The sequence below is a fragment of the Fusarium redolens genome, assembly GCF_020744475.1.
Source record: "Fusarium redolens strain MPI-CAGE-AT-0023 chromosome Unknown BKA55scaffold_1, whole genome shotgun sequence".
In the NCBI taxonomy this organism is placed as follows: domain Eukaryota; kingdom Fungi; phylum Ascomycota; class Sordariomycetes; order Hypocreales; family Nectriaceae; genus Fusarium; species Fusarium redolens.
Window position 1 is genome coordinate 4835355 of NW_025763664.1, and position 25835 is coordinate 4861189.

Consider the following 25835-nt stretch of genomic DNA (forward strand, 5'->3'; position numbering starts at 1 on the left):
AGAATGACTTATTAACGATACTTGAATTGGTATTCATATGTGAATGATACCTGTGATATGGTGAAAGCTACTTTCAGGCTTTTATTAGCGGTGTTGTCCCCAGATTTTACCCCTGTCGCTCTTGATCAAGCTTTGTGGGGAAGCTCTCAAGCAGCTTATCATCATGACCAGCAACCAATGCCACCACCTCATGATTGCCCCCGATAGACGCGGCGAGGTATTCGCGGGCCCCTGTGACAGTGATTCATGGCCAATTGCCCCAATCGATCAGTGAACCCATAGTTAATTGCCTAACTTGACAGAGTAAAAGGCGTTTATGACGTTGAAAGGCGCTTGGAGACAGAAGGGCGTGTGAAGGTGGAGCTTATCAGGTCCACCAACATTCAACTCAACTTTGAATCAATCCAAATGAAGTAGGTATTTAAAGCCCGACACCGCAGTCAACAAGTATTGCAAAAATCAGAACACAGCCATTTACAAGGATCTGACCATGCCCAAGGCTTCCTCAACATGGTCCGAATTGCACCGTTCGCAGTTGAACAATGGATGGACGAGTATGAGACGACTCCTGGGGTCCTGAACGTCGCTGAGACGTGTGCTGCGTCCGTATCCATTGACGACTTGGTCAGCATGTGTAAAGACCCCAAAGCACGAGGTCCCATTGATACAAGCCTCAAACTTACATACGGCCCTATTCCCGGTTCTAACGCATTGAGAGAGAGAATTGCTGCCCATTGCAGCACTGAAGACACAAAACTTGTCGCAGAGGATATTGTTGTTACCCAAGGTGCGATCGGTGCCAACTTCCTAGCCCTGTATAGCCTCGTTGGACCCGATGATCATGTTATTTGCGTCTATCCGACATACCAGCAGCTATATGAGGTCCCGCGAAGTATTGGCGCTGAAGTCTCATTATGGAAGCTGAAAGAAGAAGAGAGCTTCGTTCCCAACGTGGATGAGTTGATCAACCTCTTCCGAAAGAACACAAAGGTGAGGATTTCAGGCGGTTAAAAAAAAAAAAAGGTTACTGACGGTTGTCACAGATGATCATCATAAACAATCCCAATAATCCCACCGGCGCTCCTATCCACAACAGTGTACTGAAGCGCATTGCACAAATAGCAAAGGAGAAAGGCATCATCCTCTTCTCGGACGAGGTCTATCGCCCACTCTTCCATGGCGGGGCCTCTGGTCAAATCGACATACCGAAGCCTGCTACGACATTGGGTTATGAAAAAACGATCACTACGGGATCAATGTCCAAAGGATATGCTTTGGCTGGGATTCGGGTTGGCTGGATTGCAAGCAAGGACAAGTCCATCATTTCAGCCGTCATGGCAGCGCGAGACTACACCACAATCAGCGTTTCCCAGATCGATGACCAGGTCGCGAGATACGCCTTGTCACCAGCAGTTCTCCCTTCTTTGGTTGATCGCAACTTGACTCTGGCGAGAACCAATGTGAAACTGGTCAAAGAGTTCACCGGACGCTATAAGGCCGTCTGTTCTTGGGTAGAGCCCACGGCTGGCACGACAGCATTTGTTCGTTTCAGCAAGGATGGCCAACCCATAGACGATGTTGATTTCTGCTTAGACCTGTTGAGGAAGAACAATGTCTTGTTTGTGGCAGGCTCGAAATGCTTTGGGAACGACGAGGACTTCAAGGGATATATAAGAATGGGGTATGTCTGTGAGACACATGTTCTAGTCGAGGGATTGAAGCGATTGGGTGCTTACATCGAGGCAAACTTACTATAGGCAGTCTAGAGGTAACACAATTACTCGCACTGAATCTTGCATTGGTCATATCGAACTGCATTAGATAGAGTGACCCCGAGCTGCACAGATCAGCGGCATTTACAACTCAACTTGGCCAAGGCGGCGTCGTCAGCTGGTAATATTCAACGGGTTGTGCAAATGCTCGCACGACGCACGGCAACACGGAAAGTGGGAGAATGCAAGTGTTGATTGCTACACGACAGGAGACAAGGGGTCAAATCCAACGATTTGGACTGACAGATCGTCCATTTTGTTTTCAGAATGTTAATTGATCTGCCAGGTACAGTCTCCAGGTCTACACTCTAATTCGATAGCGACGATGATCACTTCTTGGCAGCTCTTCTTGGTTTGTGAGCATGTACAAATCTCGTATTGTCCTGAGATACCAAGAGTTCCAAAGAGTTTTGATGTTTTGGTAATTTTCAAATCGGTAATTACAATACACCGTGATAACCGTGCCTTTCTACAAGAAGCAAGGTGTAAAGTCAATTTGATCCATGGTAACTTTGGCAAGTGAGATAGGGCAGGAGAAATTTGACACTGACGGATGTTGTCAGCTTCCGATCGTGTATGGAACTTGAACTGACAAAATAATTAATTAGCACCGGGCTTCGTAAGCCTCAAACAACTAACTAGTACCCGCCCACCTAGTGCATCATCCCACGGGGTCCATGGATTTGCAGCTGAGGGGTGACAGAAAGCGCGAGACAGAAACGGCCACTACCACATGCCCATTGCGTCTTATGTTTTATTTCTCCCCATCATCCCAGTCCAAAGAGATGCTGACGACTCACCCTTTTTAGCGCAAGGGTCAACGAGACATCTTGGCGCTACAGCGTGCACGCACTCAAGTCAAGAGGCAAGTTCCCGAGTTGGTAATAGTTTACTAGTGATCCAAGTGGGAAAGTCCCGATTCTGGTCTGGTGTGGCCGTCGTTCGTTACCAAGCTTGCGTGGCCCCCCGTGCCGTTTCTTCCACTTCATCAATCGTTTCTCCTGTCAATCGACAATCTTTCACTCATTGTTAACCCTGATTCGTTACTTCGTTTTCCTTTCTACCCTTGTTCTTTTTATATTCTCCAGAATTCCCCTCTTTCATCAATTGCATTTACAGTTGCAGCTGTCCCATGCTCCACCACATCTGCTATCTTTGGGTCTTCTACCCTGTGTTTCTCTACCTGGCGTTTCTTGCGACATCCTGCTGTGTCCTATATCCTACTAGTGCAACCGACCTAGCTGTTAAGCGCTTCTCTACAATACCTCGCCCTTCAAACAAACTAATACCTATCAACTCAACTCACCTCTCAATTCTTACTCTCTCACCTATTTATCCATACACAAAAGGCACTCGCCATTTTACAGTATTCTTATATATCGGTTGGTTGGCTCCGCGCCTATTCACCTTATGGAGGAGGGTGGCGTTACTCCGTTCAACGCCATTCTTGAACTCATCTCTTTCTGGCCCTTGCCTGCCTCTTCCTCGTGGCTGCAATGAAGTCGTCCCTCGTGGGTGCTTCGCTGGTTTCGACATTGGGCCTTGTGCAAGCCCAAACTATCCAGTGGAACATCGAGGGCCGCCATCCTCAACCACATTTGGCCCGTCGCGCCAAAACGACTTATGAAGAGGTCATAAGTAATGACAGATCCGAGGGAGGTTATTTTACAGAGGTCACGATCGGCAATCCACCTCAGAACATTACCCTTCAGCTCGATACCGGGAGTAGTGATGTATGGGTTCCCTGGAACTGTGCAGATATCTGCGAAGACGACAACAATGGGAAAAGTGGTTGCCCTCTTGGAAGCTGTAAGATGGCACCCTGAATAGTTGTCATGCTTTATTACTGACAATTTCAACAGTCGACCCCGATAAGTCCAAGACATTCAAACATGTTGCGCCCGGAATGTTCGGCATCACCTTTGTTGATGACAGCTATGTCAAGGGCGATTATTTTGAGGATCACTTTGAGCTGGACGGCGCTATCATCAACAATCTGACCATGGGACTGGCTATTAAGACTAACATCTCATATGGGTTGATTGGCGTTGGTTACGCCAAGAACGAGGCATCGGGCAGCACCACGGATGTTATTTACCCGAACCTTCCTGTTGCGATGTACCAAGCAGGGTACATCAACACCATTGCCTACAGTGTATGGCTCAACGACCTGGACGCCAAAGCCGGTAGTATTTTGTTCGGAGGGGTTGACACAGCAAAGTACGTGGGCGATATGCACCGGATCGACATTCAAAAGCTGGACGGCCATTACTACCACTTCGTCGTGGCCTTGACCTCGCTGGTCGCCACTAGCTCCAGCGGCAGCGACACCCTTACCTCAGATAGTTTCCCTATTCAGGCGGTTCTCGATTCTGGAACCACGCTGAGCTACCTTCCCCAAGATTTGGCCCACGAGATCTGGGAAGAAGTTGGTGCTGTCTGGTCGCCATCCTACGGAGTAGCTGTTCTACCATGCGCGTATGGCAGGAACCAGGGGAATTTCACATTTGGATTCGCAGGCCCTGACGGTCCTAGCATCAGTGTAGGGATGGATGAGCTCGTTCTTTCCATGACCAGCGACGCGGCCAATATGCCAGCCTTTGAATCAGGCGCGTATAAGGGCGAGAACATATGTACCTTCGGTATCCAAAACGACACCAACGATCTGTACCTCCTCGGCAACACCTTTCTTCGATCCGCCTATGTCGTTTACGATCTGGTAAATAACGAAGTTGGAATTGCTGCTACTGATTTCAATTCGACGAAAAGCAAACGAGTCCCATTTAAGAGCTATGGAGCAACCATCCCATCCGCAACGGCAGCAAGCAATCAGCACAAAGCAACCGAGAAACCAACAGTCCCAGGTCATAACTTCACTGCTGCTGAAGGATTTCAAGAATCGAATTCAAATAGAAATGATGACGAGGACAACGCGGGATCATTGCTTAACCGCCCTGCAATACCCTTGGCGCTGGTCGTTACCACTATGAGCTTTATGCTCGTAGGCGGAGGGATTTTCTCGAACATTTTTTGATGGCGTCTTAAGGAGTTTTGGCTGTATTGCATAGTCATCTGCTTCAGAGGCTAACAGGCTCATGATACTGGCGTTGAACAAGGGTCATATTGACATGGGCTGATTTTGGCGTTTAACGGCCGGACGGAGCCATCGGTAATGAGGATACAAAAAGGCGCAACGGGTGATGAGACTACAGAAATGATACCAGTAAAAGAATGGCATAAACAAGCCTAAAAGAATACTTATAAATGCAAATGTTAATGATGCGTACATGTGTTCAATATCTCGAGTCGAGAAAGTCCCCGAGGACTCAATCTAAGCAGACTGGCAGTTTTGCACCTCTCACATGAGACACATATTATATTCTCAACATCTCAAAATACATCTTCAATGCTAGAGAATACATTGCATTCAAGCGTATGGTTGTAGTCCTTTACGAAAACATTCGAATTTTGTCTATGTTCCATTCCTTTCGGGGCATAGAGGCGTTCGGTTGAGGCGTACACCCTCCAACACTCAAGTATAGGGGCCGTTAATGGCGGGAATTAAGCGCTGAGCGAATCAGAACTGCGTATGCATGTGGCGCGACGCCTCCATCCTGCTAATCCCGACACCAAAGAAAAAAGTTTCCAATGGAGCGTCGATCATTGGCAACCCTCTCCTCAACTTCTTCGCTGAAGTCCAAGATTGCAAGATGAGGGCAACATGGGCTGCCAGATGGCTCAATTGCCGTCTGCTACTCGGCACCCAGCAGCCAAGCTGTGGTAGCCATTCTTTTACCATACCAGCTGCTGCTCCCGCCCGGGAGAGTCGACGAGCCTTCAGCCAGACCAAGCGTACTTGCAGTGCGGCGCAAGAAGCGTGAGTAGTCGATTGCCCCCCTTTTACTTGCTGAACACAATGCTCATATCATAAATAGTCTCAAGAAAGCTCAGGAAGATGCTGCTAGCTTGACACCCGAGTATGTAGCCGCCAACATGTCCGCTGAGGAGGCCAAGCGCCTGTCTCGTGTGCGCAACATCGGTATTGCTGTATGATCATGACACCGTCGCCATGCCACCCTCTTCTGCTAACAAGGACTTCACAGGCCCATATCGACAGTGGAAAGACAACAGTTAGTGAACGAGTCCTGTTCTACACCGGCCGAATCAATTCGATCCATGAGGTTCGAGGAAAGGATTCTGTCGGCGCTAAGATGGACTCTATGGAACTCGAAAGGGAAAAAGGCATCACTATCCAGTCTGCGGCTACTTTCGCCGACTGGAAGAAAATGGAAAACGGCAAAGAGGAAACCTACCACTTCAACCTGATTGATACACCTGGTCATATTGATTTCACCATCGAAGTCGAGCGAGCTCTGAGAGTCCTTGACGGTGCTGTCATGATTCTGTGCGCTGTTTCTGGCGTTCAGTCTCAGACTATCACCGTCGACCGTCAAATGAAACGTTACAATGTCCCCCGAATCTCTTTCGTTAACAAGATGGATCGCATGGGTGCCAACCCCTGGAAGGCAGTCGAACAGATCAACACGAAGCTCAAGATTCCCGCCGCCGCTATTCAGATTCCTATTGGTGCCGAAGACGAGTTCTTGGGCGTTGTCGATCTCATCAACATGCAGGCTATGTACTTCGAGGGTCCTCGAGGTACCAAGGTTCGCGTTACCGATCAGATTCCCGGTCCTCTCCAGGAACTCGCCAAGGAGAAGCGCCAGGCTCTGGTTGAGAAGCTTGCCGATGTCGACGACGAAATTGCCGAACTGTACCTTGAGGAGCAGGAACCTACCAACCTTCAGATCAAGGCCGCTATCCGACGTGCTACTATCGCCCGAACTTTCACTCCTGTCATGATGGGTTCTGCTCTTGCCGATAAGGGTGTTCAGCCTATGCTCGACGCTGTCTGCGACTACCTGCCCAACCCCTCTGAGATTGAGAACACTGGTCTGGACAAGTCCCAGGGCGAGAAGACGGTTAAGCTGGTTCCCTACGACTCTCTTCCATTTGTCGGTCTTGCCTTCAAGCTCGAGGAGAACAACTATGGTCAACTCACCTACATCCGCGTCTACCAGGGCAAGCTGAGCAAGGGCACCTACCTGTTCAACTCTCGAACTGACAAGAAGGTCCGAATTCCCCGCATCGTCCGCATGCACTCCAACGAGATGGAGGATGTCTCTGAGGTTGGTGCCGGTGAGATTTGCGCTGTTTTTGGTGTCGACTGTGCCTCCGGCGACACCTTCACTGATGGTGGTCTTCCCTACACTATGTCTTCCATGTTCGTTCCTGATGCTGTCATGTCTCTTTCCATCAAGCCCAAGCGAACCGGTGATGCCGACAACTTCAGTAAGGCTATGAACCGATTCCAGCGTGAGGATCCTACTTTCCGTGTCCACGTTGACGCCGAGAGTGAGGAGACTATCATTTCTGGTATGGGTGAATTGCATCTTGAGGTCTATGTCGAGCGTCTCCGACGTGAGTACAAGACCGAGTGTGTCACTGGCCAGCCCCGTGTTGCCTACCGAGAGACAATTGCCCGACGAGCCGACTACGACTACCTCCTGAAGCGACAGAGTGGTGGTCCTGGTGACTTCGCCCGTGTTGCTGGATGGATTGAGCCCAACGACAAGCCTGATGAGAACCATTATGAGAGTCAGGTCGTTGGTGGTCACATTCCCGACAAGTTCCTCTCTGCCTGTGCTAAGGGTTTCGACGTTGTCTGTGAGAAGGGTCCTCTCCTGGGCCACAAGGTTATCGGTGCTAAGATGGTTGTCAACGATGGTGCTACTCACGTTACCGATTCTTCCGATTATGCTTTCAACTTGGCCACCCAGATGGCTTTCAAGAAGGCTTTCTCCGATGCTGGTGGCCAGGTGCTTGAGCCTCTCATGAAGACCACTATCACTGCCCCCAACGAGTTCCAGGGTAACATTCTTATGCTTATGAACAAGCGTAACGCCACCATTCACGATACCGATATTGGTAGCGAGGATTTCACACTTATCTGCGACTGCAGTCTGAACGCCATGTTTGGCTTCAGCTCTCAGCTTCGTGCTGCCACTCAGGGCAAGGGCGAGTTCAGCATGGAGTTCAGCCACTACGCCCCTGCTCCTCCTCATCTTCAGTATGTATCTCTTCATCATTGCGAAAAAATAAAGTACTAACAACTCTAAAGAAAGGAACTGGTCGCCAAGTATCAGGCTGAGCTTGAGGCTAAGCGAACCAAATAAGCTAGTCGTTGGAGTTGAAGATGTATCATGGCCTAGGACATCAGTGATGTAACGGCCTAAGCGCAGACAATGTTGTCTGTACTATTGTATAACACACATGAATGGGTGCACGATCTTGTAATATAATGTCATACGAAAATGGCTCCTTGGTAGGGCTTAGACGTCAACGATACACAAATGAATTGTAGAAGCTGGATAGGGGGCACTTCTTTTGACGGAGGTATTTAGAAAATATGGATAAAGAAAACGTATACAATATACAATCCTCTCTAGATCTTCAAGCCACATCCAAACACTAGCTGTATTGTTACATGTTCATACAGCATGAGATATCTGATCTAGCTACCAACTTTTGATGTTTTATATACTTTACAGGCGTCGGAGAATGTCAGCGACAACCTCCTCGGTAGTGGCCTTACCGCCCAGGTCGGGGCTCAAGAGCTTGCCCTCCTCAAGGTTGCCGTCAACAGCAGCGTAGATCTTAGCAGCAGCCTCCTCCTCGTTGAGGAACTCGAGCATCAGAGCAGTGGATCGGAGAGTAGCAATGGGGTTGGCGATGTTCTGGCCCTGAATATCGGGAGCACTGCCATGGCAAGGCTCACCAATAGCGAAACCCTCACCAACGTTGGCACTGGGGACGAGACCCAAGCTGCCGACAAGAGCAGCAGCACCGTCGGAGAGAATGTCACCGTACAGGTTAGGAGCGACAATGACGTCGTAGTCCTCGGGCTGACGGAAGAGCTTGTAAACCATAGAGTCGACAATCTGCTCCTCAACAGCAACAGATGAGAACTTGGGATCGGCAAGGGCCTTCTTGGAGGTAGCGCGGAAGAGACCGTCGGTCTGGGACAGGACGTTGGACTTGTGGGTGATGGTGACGAGAGGAGACTTGTGAATGCTAGAGGCACCAGCATCACGAATCTTTTGGCGACGCAGAGCAATGTCACCAGCCATGGTAGCAATGCGGAACGAAGCCTTCTCGGAAATGCGCTTAATAGCCTCGGCAACCTTGCCCTCGGGAGTCTCATGGGTCTGCTCCTGCTTGACGTACAGATCCTCAGTGTTCTCGCGGACAATGACCATGTCAATAGGCTTAGCAGCGGTCATGACAGTCTTGACGGGACGGACGTTGGCGTAGAGGTCGAGCTTCTTTCGCAGAGCGACAATGGGCGATGAGTAACCCTTGACAGCCTGTGTAGGCGAGCTCACGGCTCCAAAAAGCGCACCATCGCACTCGTTCTTGAGAACGTCGACAGTCTTGTCGGGGAGCGCAGCGCCGGTCTGCTCAAAGGTCTCGAAGCCAGCCTTGAGGTCGACAAAGTCGAACTTGAGGCCGAGAGAGGAGGGAAGAGCTTCGAGAATGCGGCGGCCGGCGGGGATGACCTCCTTGCCGATGCCATCACCGGGGATGAGGCCTATAAGTTAACATATTAGTTAGATATTGTATCGAGTTGGCGATGGCGTGCCGTACCGATTCTGAGGGTGCGGAAGGACATGATGGGCACAATTGGAGTTGAGAAGAAGTTCAAGTTCTTTTGTCCGATGATCGGAACGGGTAAGAAATGTGGTATGGATTTTTGGTAGTTATCGGGTAAAAAGTGGTCAGGCCGATGGCGCCAAGTAACGTTATACAAAGTTTATGTTGACTGCACATTCTACTATATTTATTTGAGATGTTTTTATATATTCTATCTCTCAACAACATCTGCATAAGTGTATCAATATGTCTGAACAAATATCTGTTTATGTTAGTCTCGTCTGGGAGCATTTATTGTTGGCCGATACTCGGCTCACATCTGATATCGACAAAGAGTCACGCCAACAAAGAGATGGACCTAATCTCAGTTCTCATACGACGTGAGCGCATAATCAATGATCCAACGAAAGAGTCCTTGGACGTCAATGATCCATTGGACATGATTTACCTGGAACGAGGGCTTCGATCGGGGGATGTGGGGAGAGCATATGAGACACAGCCGACCCCACACGGAAGCTCATGCGTTCCAATATCAGCATCAAAGCTTCCAAAGAGTCCATTGCAAAGATTAAGTTGTACGGGAAAATGTTACTGGATGATACAGGAGGATAGCCGCGGGGCAGCCGAAGGAATAACTTCAGAGCCGAGACAACGTGGAAGAAGCGGAGGCATGGAATGGGATGAAATAAAATAAAATAAAATAAAATAAAATAAAATAGGGGTAATTATATGAATTAATGAATGAACGAATGAACGAATGAATGAATGAATGATGTGGTACGTATTCGTAGTCAGAACTGCTAACTTTAGCCTGCGGTCGGTCCGTCCCATGTCGAGGTTGATCTTGTGTTCATTTCGACTGATTTAAGCCATTCATCCATCATTGTATTCGATTTCTCTTCTACACCTCCTCGACGGAGTATTGGCTGGTATAAGTATGGCTGTCAATGCTGCATAACAATCCTTCACCAAACGTGTCAGTCTAGGAATAGCTAGCTACCTTAGCTACCTTAGCTACCATAATAGCTCCTTATTGTTTCAAGTTCTCAGGCGCCTTTGCCAGGTCGAGTATTGAGGACACTTGTTGACTCGACAGTTGGATGAGATTAATTACAGTCGCTGTGCCGGCAATCACGGTGAACTCTCATCATGATTGTAATTTACTTTGTCCCTGGCTAAGCCTGATGTGAACGAGATCCATTCAGTGCCTCATTTCGACTGGATCCTTGTCTGAGCACCGCACATACCTGGCTCCATCCAATCCAGTCTATTGCCTCGTTAGCCAATGTCACCGAGCAACTGACTTGCTACCAGAGTAACTTGAGATTTTAGACCTGAAAATTCGAGAGGCAGAGCTTCATGATGACTCAAGATAACGTCTAGTTGCTGTGCGAGTGATGGTCGGCGTTTCATGTGGAATGATTTGGTTGGTTGCCGAGCTTCAGGAGTTGTCTAGACACCATCTCGATATTGTAGTACATGAGCGATGTTGAAGAATTACCTTGTGGTCTGTCCAACTCTTGTACCATCCTGTGATCTTAGCCCCTATTATTCTGCAACAGCCCAACGTACCAGAAGCGATTCTCTGCGGGTTGCCAGTCCCTCCACCATCCGCCTCCACCTACCGAAGCAATTTAGCCCCATGAGATACATCCACAGGAAAGTATTCAAGCAGTGCTGAAACGCCTCCTGGAATACCTCACTAGGCCAGCTACAGCAGGTACCCCTTGTTTGACGGCTCGCCCCTCAATCCACTAACGACCTGTGCCTGACCTGAGGAGCCCCGTCGTATCTGTCTGATGTACCTCAAGTAGCAAGGTACACGTACAGGTACCCTGCCTCCTTTGCGACTGGACGCCGCTCATAACCAGCCAGACAACACCTCATCCCATCTTGTCCTTATCCTGATCCTTATCCATTCACAACACGCGCTCAACTCTAGAACCTGCTGAACTGTACATAACGAATACCCCCAAAAGACCACAAGGTCGCCCGACCGAACTTGCATCTTGTTCAGCTCGTCTCGTCTCGTCTCTGAGAACCCTCAGCAACAATGAGTCAGGTTAAGAACCTCCGCGCCATGTTCGAGAACAAGGGCGACACGAGCCCGCCCGACAGAGGCCGATCATCTGGCGCCTCTACTCCCGTCCAAGGTACGATCGATACTTCCGCGATATGATATCAAGAATGAGCGCGCATTTCCTGGCTGGTGGGATACACTTTTAGAGCTGTTGCGAGATGCAACTTTTAAGTTAGGAAAGCCGTTAAAAAGCTTACTCTAATTGCACCTGCTCTGGAATTGCCCACACTAGCTCTCAGCGTCATTCTTTCATACCTACCGTGTCCTTCCCGTCAATCTTTCTCTCCCTTTAACCCCTTGCTGATCAAAACCTGTTTTCTTTCTCCACAGGCTCAGGCACAGGCAACAGCGGAACCGAATCACCTGTCCGGCCATTGTCAAAAGTCAGAACAAGCTTTGTTGCCATTGAGAAAGACGGAAGGATAGGTCTTAGGAGAGATCCCAGCCACGAATCCAGTGTGTCACGCCGTCGATTAAGCATGGACACCGACGCAGAATCTGTTTCCACTATCCCAGACAAGCCATCCGCGTCTCTTGAAGATGCGCCACGCGCAAGCAAGCCTTTCTTCCAAGAGGCAATCCCGGAGTCGCCGCGTCACCCAATTGATCCCCCAAAGACACCCACAGAGCAAATGGGAGCTGTCACCGATGAGCCCAGTGTCAACCCCGACAAGAAGGAAGACGCGGAGGAACCATCACCTTCATTGCTACCAGCAGAGCCTGTCGCAGTAGAGCCTGCTGCAGCTTCGCCAAAGAAGGAAAACAAGCCTCCAGCAGCTCCTGCAGGTCTCAATGGTCAAGCTAAGATCGAGGATACAAAAGAACCAAAAGAGCCAAAGCAGACAGCTCCCATAGCAATTGCAAAGGCTAGCGCTCCCAAGAAAACAACCACTACTCGACCCAGCACCATCTCCATCTCCACGAAAGCCCCGAACACCAAGCCTCCGGCAAAGTCCCCTTCCGCGACGCGGCCGACACCAAGCACCACACACAAGCATGAGCCCAAACCAGCTCCTAAGGCTGCTTCAGCACCAAAGAAGGAGACAAAACCGGCACCAAGGACTACGCCCACAGCTACACGACCTTCAGCGGCTAGCGCAACCAAGAAGCCTCAACCATTGAAGCCCACCCCTAGCGATACTCCTTTTGTAAAACCAAAGCCCAAGTCTCCTACGAAGCCTGTGCACCTCCCTGCTTCTCTCATGGCCCCAACTGCATCCTCCGGTGCCAAGACAGGTCGTCAGGTTCAACCTTCGGCCAGCTCACAGAATCTCAGCGTACCTGCTCGCCCAGCTAGCCGGGCGAGTGCGACAGGAGCTGGCGCTAGTACTGGCAAAACCGTCAAGCGTCAACCTTCGAATGTCGGCCGCTCACGGCCAAGCCTTGGCCCTCCTCCCAAGAAGGCCTCCGATCCCGCTCATCCCAAGAAGGAAGCACCAGTCGATGAGAGCTTTTTGGCCCGCATGATGCGGCCAACACAAGCTTCAGCTCAAAAGACTTCCGAGAAAGTGCCTACCACGCCGCCCAAGAAGACAGCCAAACGACCAACATCTTCAGGAGCCGATGCTACACGCCGCGAGAGTAGCATGAAAACTCCGGGAAGTGCCAAGAAACCTGCCAGAAAGCCAGCTGGACCGAAGTCTGTAACCGGCTCAGTCGCCTCAGACGAGGCCTCCAAGGTTGAACCCGTGGTCGAAGAGAAGTCACATGAGCCTGTCAAGTCAGAAAGTCCTGAGGTGCCCCAAATTAAAACCGAGGTACCCCAGACCAACGATGCTCCTCACGACTTGAAGAAGCCCGAACCAGAGCCCGTTGTGGAGAACGCTCCCATTGAAGTTGAGGAGCCTATTCAAGAGGAAACCCAGGCCCAGGATGATCCCAAGGAATCGAGCAAGGAGGAGCAGGAGAAGAAGGAAGAGGTTCACCCTATCACCCCCGAGACGCCTAAAGAGGAAGAACCTGTCGATGTTCCCGAAACCACCGCTACTGAGGAGCTCATCGCCTCTCCCAAGAAGACCCCTGCTGATGAGATCGAGGAGTCCAGGGAGCAGGAGCTCACGGCTGAATCTCAGAAGCCAATTGAGAACGACGTTATCGTTCCTCTAGTAGAGGAGGGCTCTACTCAACCTCCTGTTGTTGTCGAGGAGACAAAGGAGGCATCAACCACCGTTCCTGAGCCAGAGACCACGGACAAGGCGATCCCCTTGTTGGAGAAGGATGCCGAGTCCACCGAGACGGAGACTGCTGAGAAGAAGGACAATGAGACTGACACTACAAACAAGAATGATACCAAGGAAGACGAGAAGACCGCTGAGGCTGTTGAAGATAAGGATACCACTGGAGAGAGGATTGACAAAGAGCAGAAGGAAGACGAGGAACGCGTTACCAAGACGGAATAAATTTGGGATAGATTGCGGGAGACACAAGATTGTTTGATTTAACCATTGAGGAGGGGATGTACTTTTTGTGCTGTTGTATAGATACCTGTTTTAAGCGAAGGCGAATGGTGATTTAATCGCAAACTTATTGTAAAAGAAAAGAGCATCTGAAAACGAGATTGCGAGATAACAAAAATATTTGTAATGCGAAAGGCAGTTTCTCATGCTGAGATTGATTTTTGATACACAAACCGTCCTTATAGGACTTAATCTAGTTGTACAATACAAGCTTCCCTATTTATCGTATCGTGAAAGCACATAGGCTCCTCCCACCACCCAAGCAAAACCCCTCTAGATATTCATGCTCATGAAACCCGGCATACTAACAGACCACCCTGTTTTCTCGCGAGTGCCTCCCTCACTTCCAGCATACCCTTCGACGTTGATACAAACATACACTCGCCAAGATTTAAGCCCGGCACAACACCACCATCCACCTTCGTAGGAAACCCTCTCGCCAATCTAGCCAGCTCCGCAATGTCGGCCGTCATAAGACGTTTCGGCGTGCTAATAGCATTGGCCTTTCCGAGAACGGGCTTACCGTCCCAGTACTTAAGACCGAGCCACAGGCGCATCTTGGCTACGTTGGCGTTTGTCACAGGCTCTGGAGGCTGAGAGACCATCTGTTCGAGCGTTGGGGGATGGGGACCGGAGCGGTAGACTGCCGAGAAGAAACCTGATCGGTGAAGAGCGAGGGCGAGTTGAAGGTTGTATTTGCAATTCTTGACGGATGTTATACCCAGGCGGGCTTTAGAGGCGTTTTGGAGATGCGAACACATGTTCGCAATGTTGGTGACTGAGGGCATGATGGGCGGTTTAGAGAATGGACGGTATCGACGTGAGTAAGCAAGAGTTCGGTCGTCTCGTTGGAATCGGTCTTCACTACGTTGACGCTTTGTTAACATTTGTTTCCTTGCGGCTCCTATCGCGCAGTTTGGATGTGGAATTGTCGAACTCACCTCTGGAAGAAAGCGAGACCAGGGTCTTCAAAATCAAGACACCGATTGACCGAGATATAATCTCCCACCGTTAATTGTCGTAGGTTTAGAGCGAGAAATGCCGCCCAATATCTCGATCTCAACGAGACTCTCCGTAGAGCGTTGTAGATCCGGGCCAAAAATTCAGAAGTTCAAAGAATGACTAAGCCGAATACTGGCTAAGCGCATATCATTGCATTAGTGCATAAGAATAACCTGACGATGAATGTGTGCTTCGTTTTTATAGTGCCAGAAATAAAGCTAGCAATTTGATATAAGTGTGAGTATCTGACGTTGATGAATTACCAAGAATTCGAATTTACTCTTTAGCAAGAGTGGTGGTGCTGCAAATCGCCAACGCTCTCGATAAACCCGTAGACTAATCTGAACTCTAGAGATCAACGATACATTTGAGGCGCATGCGACTAATTCAGTAGATTCATAGATAGTTGGAAGTTCTTTTCTTAGAATCGAAGGTTGACCTTCTTTTGTTACTTCCAAGCTTAGTCCTAGTCATGTTGGTTTTAATTCTATATTACAATTTGACCTTTAATTATAGCCAACTTTTCCTGCAACTGAGCAGTGACACATGATTTCTAATAAATAAGCGAAGATTTTCACTAGTACATCGTACCAATACGACGGCGGGTTTCCCTCACGAGGGAAGCTGTCGAACAGCCTTGATCATAGCAGAGAATGACCGTCGGTACCTGTAAGCAAATACCGCAGCTGAAACCAAGAAAGGACTGGCAACCAGAGTCAAGAAACTTCGCACCAAGATCTTGCCTTGGGTATCACTCTTGTTGATGACGTCTAGGTAGCCCTCGTTGCCGAAGCTGACTCGAGAGTACTTCGTCTGCCAGCCAAGGCGAGGGAAGTACACGCTCATCATCTCTTCGAGATACTTTCTCAACCTGTAACGTTTTGACAAGACTGAAGATCGCATCTCAACATAGTTTTGCAGGGCAAGATCGTTGATTGCATGGGCGTCGGCTGGCCGGACCGCTGAGTACTCCGCCAACGCAAGTGATCGCTGGAAAGCTGGCCCGGACTCAGATGACTCGCTGGCAGGGTCATTGGACTCGTCAATATGAGCATGTTTGTCCAATATTGAAAAGAGAATCCGTACATCCTCCATTCCCGCATTCATGCCTTGGCCATAGAAAGGCACCATGGCGTGAGCGGCATCACCAACAATAACACAAGAAGCGCCATAATGATACGGCTTGCACTTGAGACTGATAAGTGGGAGGTGAGGATTTGTATTGAAAGATTCAATCAACTCATCGCCTGGTATCAAGTCGGTAACGCCCGGGAAATGGCTGTCGAAAAAGGCTGGAACGCTGGCTGGGTTATTCTCAAGTTCCGAGAAATCCTTGCTAGGCATAAAGAGTGTGCATGTGAATGAGCCGTCCTAAACAAAAGAGTCAATAAATTGTGGGGAACCAATAGAAACGAATAAGAACATACATCGCTAGGAATAGCAATGAACATGAAATCCTTGCCGGGCCAAATATGCAAGTGATTAGGCGATATTCGGAACTTGGCCATTGGATCGGCTGTTTTATCAGTTTTGACTGGCTTGAGCTGGAACTCACACCATAGAGTATCAATGTACTCCTGCTGGTAGTCCATCCGGGTAAACTTCATAAGATGGTAGCGAACAGCAGAATGGGCACCGTCAGCTCCAATCATAAGATCGAAGGAAATATCGATTTCCTTTGGACGAGACTCTTCGGACGACTTTGCATCGGCCACTTCAAACCAAGCTTTGCATTCGCGATAGTCTGCGCCTGTGAGCTTGTGGTTAAAGAATAATTTGACATTAGGCATATTGTCCAGGATATCGAGCAATCGCTTGTTCAGGCCTGCCCGGTCAATGGCGTGGATTGCCTGTTGCGAATCGTCAGCGTCACATGCTACACAGGAGTTGAGGCAATTATGCATACTCGTCCCTTGACATCGTAGTCTTGCGACTGCTCAAAGAGAGCTCCAGTTGGACCTCTACCATGAATCATGCGGCCTCTCATGGGAATTGTTGTCGACATGACATGGTCAAGGAGGCCTGGTTGACCAGCATGGCGCATAGCATTGATTCCACGCTCTGAAATTGCGAGGTTGATAGATTTTGTAAAGTTGAGTGGGATAGTACTGGGATCCCGGAGGTCTAGACCAGTCAGTGAATGCACCTCTCGAACGGTTGAGAAGAATTCTCATAAAAGACCTCATGAAAAACCTTATACACAACTTTTCGCAAGTCGCGAAAGCCTCAAAGGAGTTTCCTCGGGGTTCCGGAACTGATTTGAGTCTTTCGTGATGCGCCAATGGGAAACATGTTAAAAAAAGGTCACTTACCAGGTCGCAACTCATAAACTTCAACTTCATGTCCCCTCTGAGCAGCATACAAAGCCGCCAGAGAACCAACAGGCCCAGCACCTACAACAACGATCTTCTGAGGCTTCACCATCTTGCTCGTGAGGTTTGTCAAGGACAAACGGAGACAAGAAATGTCCAGAGATGGCGAGATATTAAGGCCGTCATACTAATAAATCGAGGACCGATTCAAGCCCCGATAGGGCCGGCTGCTACTGTTGCATCAAAGCGATAGCGGCCGGCCGGAAGCGGGGGCCCACTTTGTTCACTACAGAAGAGCCAAGAACAACCTTACAGTCACCACAAGACCACTTACCAACCCCGGCATTCGGTGTTGCAGTAAGTAATTGCCACTGAAGGTTGAAAGGAACGGTCTAGTAGTCAGACTACCTTAGATTGAGACTATGGGCCAATAAAGAGGCCGCTAGCTGTAACCCAGTAAGTGTCTTCTGACTGCTCCCACCCAGGGCCATTGTGGTGTTAACATAGAGCGAAGCCGGTGCAAGTACCAGTATTGCACATTTTGTTCTCGGTGGCCCAGCACTCCCTTCAAAGCGTTTTTCCCAGCTCTTTTGCCATTCTCGTGAGAGTAACTCTGTATTTAACCAGCTTCAACCCCCAGATCTCACAATTGTCTGCTCAGAAATGGCATGCTTTACTCAAACCTAACACTGATGTCATAGAATTCTTCTCAGCTCAAATGAGTAGAAATTCAAATGTTTAGTTGGAGACAAGTTTCAGAAATTCTCTTGTAGAGATCAGTTTGAGTTCCTTGCCCTTCACATGCTTGGTGTTCACTAATGCACTAACACTCTCGCATGGACCACCGTTACTAACCACGTTTCCGTTGTGCCGTAAACCCCCACTTACCCAAAACAGCACCGTTTACAATCAGAGTGCTAACAGCTTCCGTTAGTGTGGCACATGCATAAAATGCATAAAACATTTTCAAGTGCCCCACCAACTCAGGCTCCGTTAGAGAAGCTCCAGTCCGTCGCCAAACGTAACTGGCCATTGTTAGCGACTACCCTTATCGAGGCTTATCAACTTGCAGCAAATGGGGCCGAGTCGATCTTTTGCTCTCGTCTGAAAGTTGCACCACGAGAGACACGACTCTACAACTACACTGTTTGGCGCTTTGTGATCGCATTGTAATTGTTCGACAAACTCTCACTCCAGGTTAAGATTTCTTGATTTATACACTCTTTTTTCGCACGATACAATCTGTTTAATCAAGTACATACATCGACATCGACACCGACACAATGACTGCTGATCCCCCCACCAAGAAGGAGTGCATGGGCGCCGACTGCCAGAATGAAGCTGGATCCCTCCAATGCCCAACTTGCCTGAAGCTGGGAGTCAAGGACAGCTTCTTCTGCTCTCAGGAGTGCTTTAAGAGAAACTGGGTACGTGCATTTACCACTTTGCGACAGCGACACATACTAACCCCGTCGCAGGGCATCCACAAGACAATGCACAAGTCGCAAAGTAATATCCTCCACCACCTGAAAGCTCCGAAAGCAATCTCACCAGATCCAGCTACCGGCTACTATAACCCGTTTCCCAACTTTCCGTACTCTGGAACCCTGCGACCCGTCTATCCTCTGTCGCCGCATCGAACTCTTCCTCAGTCGATTCCTCACCCCGTGTGGTGGCAAGACGGCAACCCCAGATACAGCCGATCCCTAACCAACCGTAACAAGATCGAAATTCTCGACAAGAAGGGCCAGGATGCCATGCGAAAGAGCTGCAAGCTTGCGCGAGAGGTCCTCGACATCGCTGCGGCTGCTGCTAAGCCTGGCGTGACGACCGACTACATCGATGAGATCGTTCACAAGGCTTGTATCGAGCGAAACGTATGTATTGAGGATTACTCACGAATTTCCGAATCGCAAGAGTCTCTTGGTGATGGCTAACTCGACCTAGTCCTACCCCTCTCCTCTGAACTACAACAACTTCCCCAAGTCTTGCTGCACATCCGTTAACGAAGTCATCTGCCATGGTATTCCTGACCAGCGTGTTCTGCTCGACGGTGATATTCTCAACATCGACGTTTCCCTGTACCACGAAGGGTACCACGCCGATTTGAACGAGACATACTACATTGGAGACAAGGCCAAGGCCGACCCCGACACTGTTCGTGTGGTCGAGACGGCACGACAATGCTTGGATGAGTCTATCAAGGCCGTTAAGCCTGGCACTTTGATCCGAGAGTTTGGTAACATTATTGAGAAGCACGCCAAGAAGCACAACTGCAGCGTTATCCGAACCTACTGTGGCCACGGAGTCGGCAAGCTTTTCCACTGTCCTCCCAACGTCCCTCACTACGCCAAGAACAAGACTGTTGGAGAGTGCAAGCCCGGAATGACCTTTACTATTGAGCCCATGATTGCTCTGGGAAAGTACAGAGATATTACTTGGCCTGATAACTGGACCAGCACCACTATCGATGGCAAGCTGACAGCTCAGTTTGGTAAGTCTACTTTGGAAGTGTGGTAGTGACATAGGCTAATATGAATTGCAGAGCACACCCTTCTTGTTACAGAAGATGGTGTCGAGATTTTGACGGCGAGACAGCCAGATTCTCCTGGTGGTGCCCTGCCGATGCCTGGTACTGAGAACGGAGAGACACAGGCATAGAGTGTAATGAGGATTGTTATATGAAGAAATCATATGTTTTGGCGATATCATGTTCTGGAGTTGGTGGGGATGAGGGGTTGTTGGCTGATGGGTGGTGCAATAACGGCGAGCATTAAGGCATGAAACCAAAATTGATATATTGACACATTTGTGCTCAAGTTTTGAGTGATTGATAAAGAGTCTTGTTCACTACAGAAGCATGTGAACCATGATGTTCATGTGGATGTCGACATTGATCAGCCTTGCTTGGCTAGCTTGGTCAAGTCAGGTCATACATCGTTACATCATTGTCAATGTCCGTGTGCATATATATCCCCGGATGCAGGCTTATCTATCTGTGGAGTGACGCAAATGGCTCTCGCTGTCAAAGTTGGAGAGTAATAAACCCTGCCTCTCGAAGGCTCAGCGATTCCTCCAGCCACATGCAGGCGTCACTCGGCCACGCCATCCGCCGTGGAAGGCGTTTTCAGGACAGGGGATCAAGGTAGAGGCCGCTGGGATTACAGGGGGGGTTTCAGCACAATGTCCTGCTGTCAGCTTCGAGAGTGTGCCCTGAGCTGTCGCCGCTTCCATCATCGCGGCTAGTTTTTATCTGCCCAGCCCAGGAACCTAACTTAACCTAACCTCTCCAGGTTCACCTCCACCATATCTCCACCAGAACTCACCACCGCTACCACTTCCACACCATCCATTGCCCGCCACCAAGATTTCTCCTCTTCCACTCTGTTATTCCCCTCACACTCTGCAACCAAGAACTCTTCACTGCAAGGCAACTTTGGCATAATTCAGCTACTCAGAGCTTTTCGCGAACCGTAGCCTCCGACGCTTATCATCCCTCGCCTTGCACCGCGATTTGCAGCTTGTCAAACAGCTGTCCTCGACCGACATCGTCATCCCAACTCGATCACCAATCCACAACGTCACATTTACACTTTAGCCCAACATGATGTCTGGAGAAGCCTGGTTGTTTTTGTTGTCGGTGCTTATCAACGCCGTCAACCTCTTTTTACAGGTTTTCTTCACTATTATGTACAGCGATTTGGAATGGTATGCTTCCCATGGTTCTTCCCGATGCTGTTGTCTAGGGTGTCAAATTTTGCGCCCCAGATGCGCGTATTTAAAATATTTGATGGGATGAAAGCTAATCGCATATGGTAATAGTGATTACATTAACCCCATTGACCTCTGCAACCGACTCAACACCTATATCATCCCCGAGGCTGCTGTGCACGGTTTCTTGACCTTCCTCTTCCTCATCAACGGTTACTGGGTGCCTCTCATTCTCAACTTGCCTCTCCTTGGCTGGAACGTCAAAAAGTATGTCGATTTCCCACCGAATGTGCGACAACAGACTAACCATGACCAGGATTGTTGACAACACTCATCTCCTCGATGCGACTGAAATCTTCCGCAAGCTCAATGTCCACAAGAAGGTATGCGGTAAAGCTTGGCTAGTAGTAAAGCGCAGCATTAACACAAAAAATAGGAATCTTTCTTCAAGCTTGGCTTCCACCTGATCATGTTCTTCTTCTACCTCTACAGCATGATTGTCGCTCTTATCCGAGACGAGTCCTCCTAAAATGCTACCCCTCTCGAATGAGCCGTGATCCGACTATGACCGATGCCGGGCAATGCTTGGCTACGTCAAATAGAACAGATCGCAACATCTTAACAAGCTGGTTGAGCTCGGCTGACACCCAGAGCCGAGTCGACTGGTCACGCGACGACAAGAACAAGTGAACAAGATATGAATCTGCTGCGGCAGTACATAACGAGTGGAAGACAGTATAGACTGATGATGGTTCTTTTTTTAAGAGGCGGGCTTGGCGTATATATCCTGGTATCATGCCAGCTGGCGCTCTGGTTGATTACTTCATGAAGGCGGTAGGTGGCATGTTCTGTTGGAGACTGAGGCATTGATCGCACTTGGTTTGGTGGTGGCCTCGTCCCGTCATCCTCCAGCGTTTGAGGCCGGTGTGATAATTGATTAATGACCGAATAAAATGGCCAGTTTTGATGCTTTGGATGAAATGTATACTTTCTTTATGTACAGTAGATGACTTACAACTCATGATAAACATTTCTCGTATCAATTAAAGTACTCAAGCCTAAACAGTACCCTGGCTAGGAGAGGCAAGAAAACTCAAGTCCACTTTTCTAAACGACAAAAAGAATTAGAAAGGTTTAGTGTAGATTTAGCAGACCTTAAGACTTCATTATTTAAGCACCTTAGTTCAAGGTCAGAAGCTTTCTTGCTCCTATAACCTGCGATATGCGATATGCGATCATAGTCACGTGACCTTCAGTTTTCGCGATCAGCACTGTCGCGCTTGTTGAAGCTTGGCTGTGCTTTGCGATGTTCAACATCATCAATCATCTACATTCATTCCCTTCATCATGGCGGACTTTGGGGAATATCCGCCAAATATGGCGCCGCAAGATGCGCTCATAGTTCGAGAACAAGCTGAACCTGACCATGCTGTAGTGCCTTATTCAGCAGAAGATCTATCGCGTCCCAAGGCCGGACCATTAAACCCATTCAAGGACGAGAGCAATGTTTTGAAGCGCAAGAGCGTCCCAACTGGACACGCAGAGGAGACTTTTCTGAGCGAACACACATTCCGAAGCAAGCATCGTGCTATCGAGCGACGAGGTGGCCCTGAACGAGAGTACCAAACGAATGCAGAGCAAAAGGCAGAGGCTGCTAAGATACGAGCTGGGCGTGAGAGCAAGGGCAGCGCGACGATTGCGGAAGGGCCTGGATCTTACGTTGGACCTTGGGCGCGATACAAAAAGGCCGAATACGAGATTGTTGCAGACGACGAGGAATTGGCAAGCGATGAGGAATATGAGATTGTTGAAGAGGAGGAAGAGGTTGTCGAGAGCGGAACAATTGTCAAGGCACCGACCAAGGCTTTAGAACGACGAAAGGAGGCCGAGGAGATGGGCGACGAGACGACGACGTTTCACGGATCCGCCGAATACGATTACCAGGGCAGGACTTATATGCACGTTCCCCAAGACTTGGACATCGACCTTCGAAAAGAAGTGGGAAGCGTCACCAACTTTATTCCCAAGAAGCAGATTCACTCTTGGAAGAACCATTCCAAGGCGGTTACTGCGCTACGATTCTTCCCTTCTTCCGGACACTTGCTCCTATCAGCCAGCGCCGATACTACCGTCAAGATCTTCGACGTGTACCACGAGCGGGAGCTCCTACGAACATACTCTGGACACTCAAAAGCCATTTCAGATATTTGCTTCAACGCATCGGGCACTCAGTTCCTGTCTTCTTCTTATGATCGCATGATCAAGCTCTGGGATACTGAGAAGGGTGTTTGTGTTAGCAAGTTCACGACTGGCAAGACTCCTCATGTCATCAAGTTCAACCCTGACCCTGAGCATGCGAATGAGTTCTTAGCTGGTATGTCGGACAAGAAGATTGTTCAGTTCGATATTCGAACACCGAACGAGGTTGTTCAGGAGTATGATCATCACTTGGCTGCTATCAACACCATCACATTCGTTGATGAGAACCGACGCTTTATGACAACTTCTGACGACAAGTCCCTCCGAGCATGGGACTACAACATTCCCGTCCCTATCAAATACATCGCTGAGCCAGACATGTACCCCATGACCCGTGCAGCTCCCCACCCCAGCGGCAAATACGTCGCATATCAGAGCTCCGATAACCAGATTCTCGTCTACGGCGCAAACGACAAGTTCCGACAGAACCGAAAGAAGAGCTACCGCGGCCATAACAACGCTGGTCTTGGCATTGATCTCGACTGCAGTCCTGACGGACAATTCCTTGCCTCGGGTGACTCTGGTGGTTACGTATGCTTCTGGGACTGGAAGACGTGTAAGATGTATCACAAGTTCAAGGCTGGTAATCAGGCTGTCACCACTGTCAAGTGGCATCCTCAAGAGACCAGTAAGGTGGTTACGGCGGGTCTGGATGGTGAGATTAGGTATTGGGATTAGAGGATGTATTATTGGATGGATGGGCGGACTGCATGGCATGGCGTTTGGGATTAGATGAAAACAGATACAATGTCCTACAATGGGTACTCGATAATTCTTTTAACAAGCTAGGAGAGGCAACAAAACTTAGAACCTTTATCCTAAGTGACAAAAAGACTTAGGATCTTTGTCATAAGTGGTAAAAAGACGTAGGTAAGTTTAGTATATCCTAGTAGGCATTTAGACCAATTAATCTTGACACCCTGGTTTAAGGTCGAGGGTTTTCTTGCTCCCTGAGGACAAGGTCCCCCTTATTCTTTCTTGTGTGCGCGCGTGGCATGCTGATATTGATCCATCAAACGCCTCTTGCCCTTCACAAGGTTCCCATTCTCATCATAGTACTCCCACTCGTCATCGCCCCATACTCCAGTGTTCTTCTCCATGTAAGAATTCGAATAGCCATGCTTATCAGCCTGCCAGTCTCCATATTCCTCTTCATCGTCCGAGATGTCACCCACTTCCTCGATAACAAATCTTGTACCCGTAGCAGGACCAAAACCGTAGGGGAACCACTTCAGAGCTGCCGCTTTCCTGGCTTCCTTCTCACGTTGAATATCTCCAGGCGCTGTGCTCTTGGCTTCGCGGCGCTTCTTGGTCTTGGTCAGGTTGTAGAACACCTCAGGGCTGGCCTGTACGTCTTTGAGGGCCTGCTTGGCTGCTTCTGAACCGAGATCGAGGTGGATGACATAGCAGGGAACAATGGCTCGCTCATCGTGAACAATGTATTCAAAGCCACCGTCGAAATGCGAGTCATATCCTTGAATCAAGGGCCCATGACGTCCCTCATTCCCGGTATATGTGCGACCCATGATGGTAGCGCAGACAAATAACCTCATACTAGGCAGCACGCCGATTGGAGTCATCTCTCTCTGCCCACGAGCATAAGAGATAGCATAGAAGGCCTCTTGGGATGAGTAAATTCCTCGGTCAAATGCTATTCCTGATCTGGGAGAGGCGATGACTTTTCCTTCAACTATATTCCCAGGCATCTTGAAGCCATGGCGAACGATGGAACTTACTGACTGAAGAGTAGTACCGTGGAAAGTCACTCGAGGAGAAGTCATATCCTGGATAATACTCTCTTTGCTAAGCTGGGCTCTAACTTGGCCCTCCAGCTTCGAATGAGGCGGAATCCTGTCTCGTAAGCTCGTCCCGCACGATTGCAGCTCTGTCTTCAGTGACTTCTGATAGTTCCAGAATCGCTTGACGAGATCATGGCGAAGAACAGATTCCATGTGAATGACTCTCCATTGTTTGGGGATACCAGCTGTCAGTTCCTCAGGCGTTTTGCGGAGGATTGAGTAGGCTGTGTCTTGGATGGTTGATATATCGAGACCGAAGGGGTTGTTGATGACTTCATTCCAGTCTGAGACCTTGTCTGCTGCATATCCTTTTTCGTATTTCTCTGGTGTGAAAGTATTTTGGCCTAGTAAGAATTCGTGAATTGCTTCCAACATTTGAAGAATGGTGATTTGCAGATCAAACTCCCTGGCATGATAAGAGTCGTCCCCAAGTGCTGTTCTCACGATACAGCGGACATGTTCGCGAAGAGGATCTATTGCCTTTCTCGAGAATGAACGATATGTATCAATGATTTGGCAGGAAATCATCGTCTGATGATCCGCTGAGAGAACAAGTTGCATGGCGAGTTCGGTGAAACTGAAGTAGAAGACATCATTGCCAGAATGATTCTGGTGATTCGACCAGTCCATCACACTTCCAGGGGTGTTTCCTTCAAGGATCGTGTATGAGCCCATGATTTGGGATTATTGCTGTCTTTTTTCAAAATTGTTCGCCAGAGGACGTGTAAATA

At 49.0% G+C, this 25835-nt stretch overlaps 11 protein-coding genes across 11 annotated transcripts; 7 read left to right on the plus strand and 4 right to left on the minus strand.

The window, feature by feature from the left end:
* Positions 1-510: 510 nt before the first annotated feature.
* Positions 511-1757, plus strand: BKA55DRAFT_496934 (pyridoxal phosphate-dependent transferase; the record flags this gene model as incomplete). The annotated part of the gene is made up of 2 exons (XM_046186410.1): positions 511-990; positions 1044-1757. 2 exons carry the CDS (start codon positions 511-513, stop codon positions 1755-1757), a joined length of 1194 nt encoding a protein of 397 aa, XP_046057273.1.
* Positions 1758-3268: 1511 nt separating this feature from the next.
* On the plus strand, positions 3269-4806 carry BKA55DRAFT_588928 (aspartic peptidase domain-containing protein; the record flags this gene model as incomplete). Its single annotated transcript, XM_046194860.1, has 2 exons — positions 3269-3581; positions 3635-4806. The coding sequence occupies 2 exons, from the start codon at positions 3269-3271 to the stop codon at positions 4804-4806; spliced, it is 1485 nt and encodes a 494-aa protein (XP_046057274.1).
* Positions 4807-5410: 604 nt separating this feature from the next.
* On the plus strand, positions 5411-8271 carry BKA55DRAFT_551923 (P-loop containing nucleoside triphosphate hydrolase protein). The gene is made up of 4 exons (XM_046191393.1): positions 5411-5649; positions 5708-5819; positions 5876-7902; positions 7954-8271. The coding sequence occupies exons 1-4, from the start codon at positions 5483-5485 to the stop codon at positions 8006-8008; spliced, it is 2361 nt and encodes a 786-aa protein (XP_046057275.1). The 5' UTR covers positions 5411-5482; the 3' UTR covers positions 8009-8271.
* Positions 8272-8377: 106 nt separating this feature from the next.
* BKA55DRAFT_533103 (uncharacterized protein) lies at positions 8378-9504 on the minus strand (the record flags this gene model as incomplete). The annotated part of the gene is made up of 2 exons (XM_046189418.1): positions 8378-9423; positions 9480-9504. 2 exons carry the CDS (start codon positions 9502-9504, stop codon positions 8378-8380), a joined length of 1071 nt encoding a protein of 356 aa, XP_046057276.1.
* A 2034-nt stretch (positions 9505-11538) lies between these two features.
* On the plus strand, positions 11539-13964 carry BKA55DRAFT_533104 (uncharacterized protein; the record flags this gene model as incomplete). Its single annotated transcript, XM_046189419.1, has 2 exons — positions 11539-11638; positions 11896-13964. 2 exons carry the CDS (start codon positions 11539-11541, stop codon positions 13962-13964), a joined length of 2169 nt encoding a protein of 722 aa, XP_046057277.1.
* Positions 13965-14153: 189 nt separating this feature from the next.
* Positions 14154-15096, minus strand: BKA55DRAFT_632111 (ribosomal protein S8). Its single transcript, XM_046196960.1, has 2 exons — positions 14963-15096; positions 14154-14885 (listed from the first exon to the last, which is right to left on the minus strand). The coding sequence occupies exon 2, from the start codon at positions 14807-14809 to the stop codon at positions 14309-14311; it is 501 nt and encodes a 166-aa protein (XP_046057278.1). The 5' UTR covers positions 14810-14885; positions 14963-15096; the 3' UTR covers positions 14154-14308.
* A 67-nt stretch (positions 15097-15163) lies between these two features.
* Positions 15164-17358, minus strand: BKA55DRAFT_551931 (uncharacterized protein). Its single transcript, XM_046191394.1, has 3 exons — positions 16930-17358; positions 16451-16873; positions 15164-16394 (listed from the first exon to the last, which is right to left on the minus strand). Exons 1-3 carry the CDS (start codon positions 17065-17067, stop codon positions 15636-15638), a joined length of 1320 nt encoding a protein of 439 aa, XP_046057279.1. The 5' UTR covers positions 17068-17358; the 3' UTR covers positions 15164-15635.
* Positions 17359-18618: 1260 nt separating this feature from the next.
* On the plus strand, positions 18619-19996 carry BKA55DRAFT_683572 (peptidase M24, structural domain-containing protein; the record flags this gene model as incomplete). The annotated part of the gene is made up of 4 exons (XM_046198527.1): positions 18619-18762; positions 18814-19212; positions 19283-19829; positions 19881-19996. The coding sequence occupies 4 exons, from the start codon at positions 18619-18621 to the stop codon at positions 19994-19996; spliced, it is 1206 nt and encodes a 401-aa protein (XP_046057280.1).
* A 716-nt stretch (positions 19997-20712) lies between these two features.
* On the plus strand, positions 20713-21720 carry BKA55DRAFT_51152 (cornichon). The gene is made up of 4 exons (XM_046187717.1): positions 20713-21043; positions 21158-21313; positions 21363-21429; positions 21483-21720. Exons 1-4 carry the CDS (start codon positions 20940-20942, stop codon positions 21573-21575), a joined length of 420 nt encoding a protein of 139 aa, XP_046057281.1. The 5' UTR covers positions 20713-20939; the 3' UTR covers positions 21576-21720.
* Positions 21721-22214: 494 nt separating this feature from the next.
* BKA55DRAFT_551940 (WD40-repeat-containing domain protein) lies at positions 22215-24206 on the plus strand. The gene has a single exon (XM_046191395.1). The coding sequence runs from the start codon at positions 22394-22396 to the stop codon at positions 23981-23983; it is 1590 nt and encodes a 529-aa protein (XP_046057282.1). The 5' UTR covers positions 22215-22393; the 3' UTR covers positions 23984-24206.
* A 67-nt stretch (positions 24207-24273) lies between these two features.
* On the minus strand, positions 24274-25779 carry BKA55DRAFT_497144 (uncharacterized protein; the record flags this gene model as incomplete). Its single annotated transcript, XM_046186439.1, has 1 exon — positions 24274-25779. The coding sequence occupies one exon, from the start codon at positions 25777-25779 to the stop codon at positions 24274-24276; it is 1506 nt and encodes a 501-aa protein (XP_046057283.1).
* Between the last annotated feature and the right edge of the window lie 56 nt (positions 25780-25835).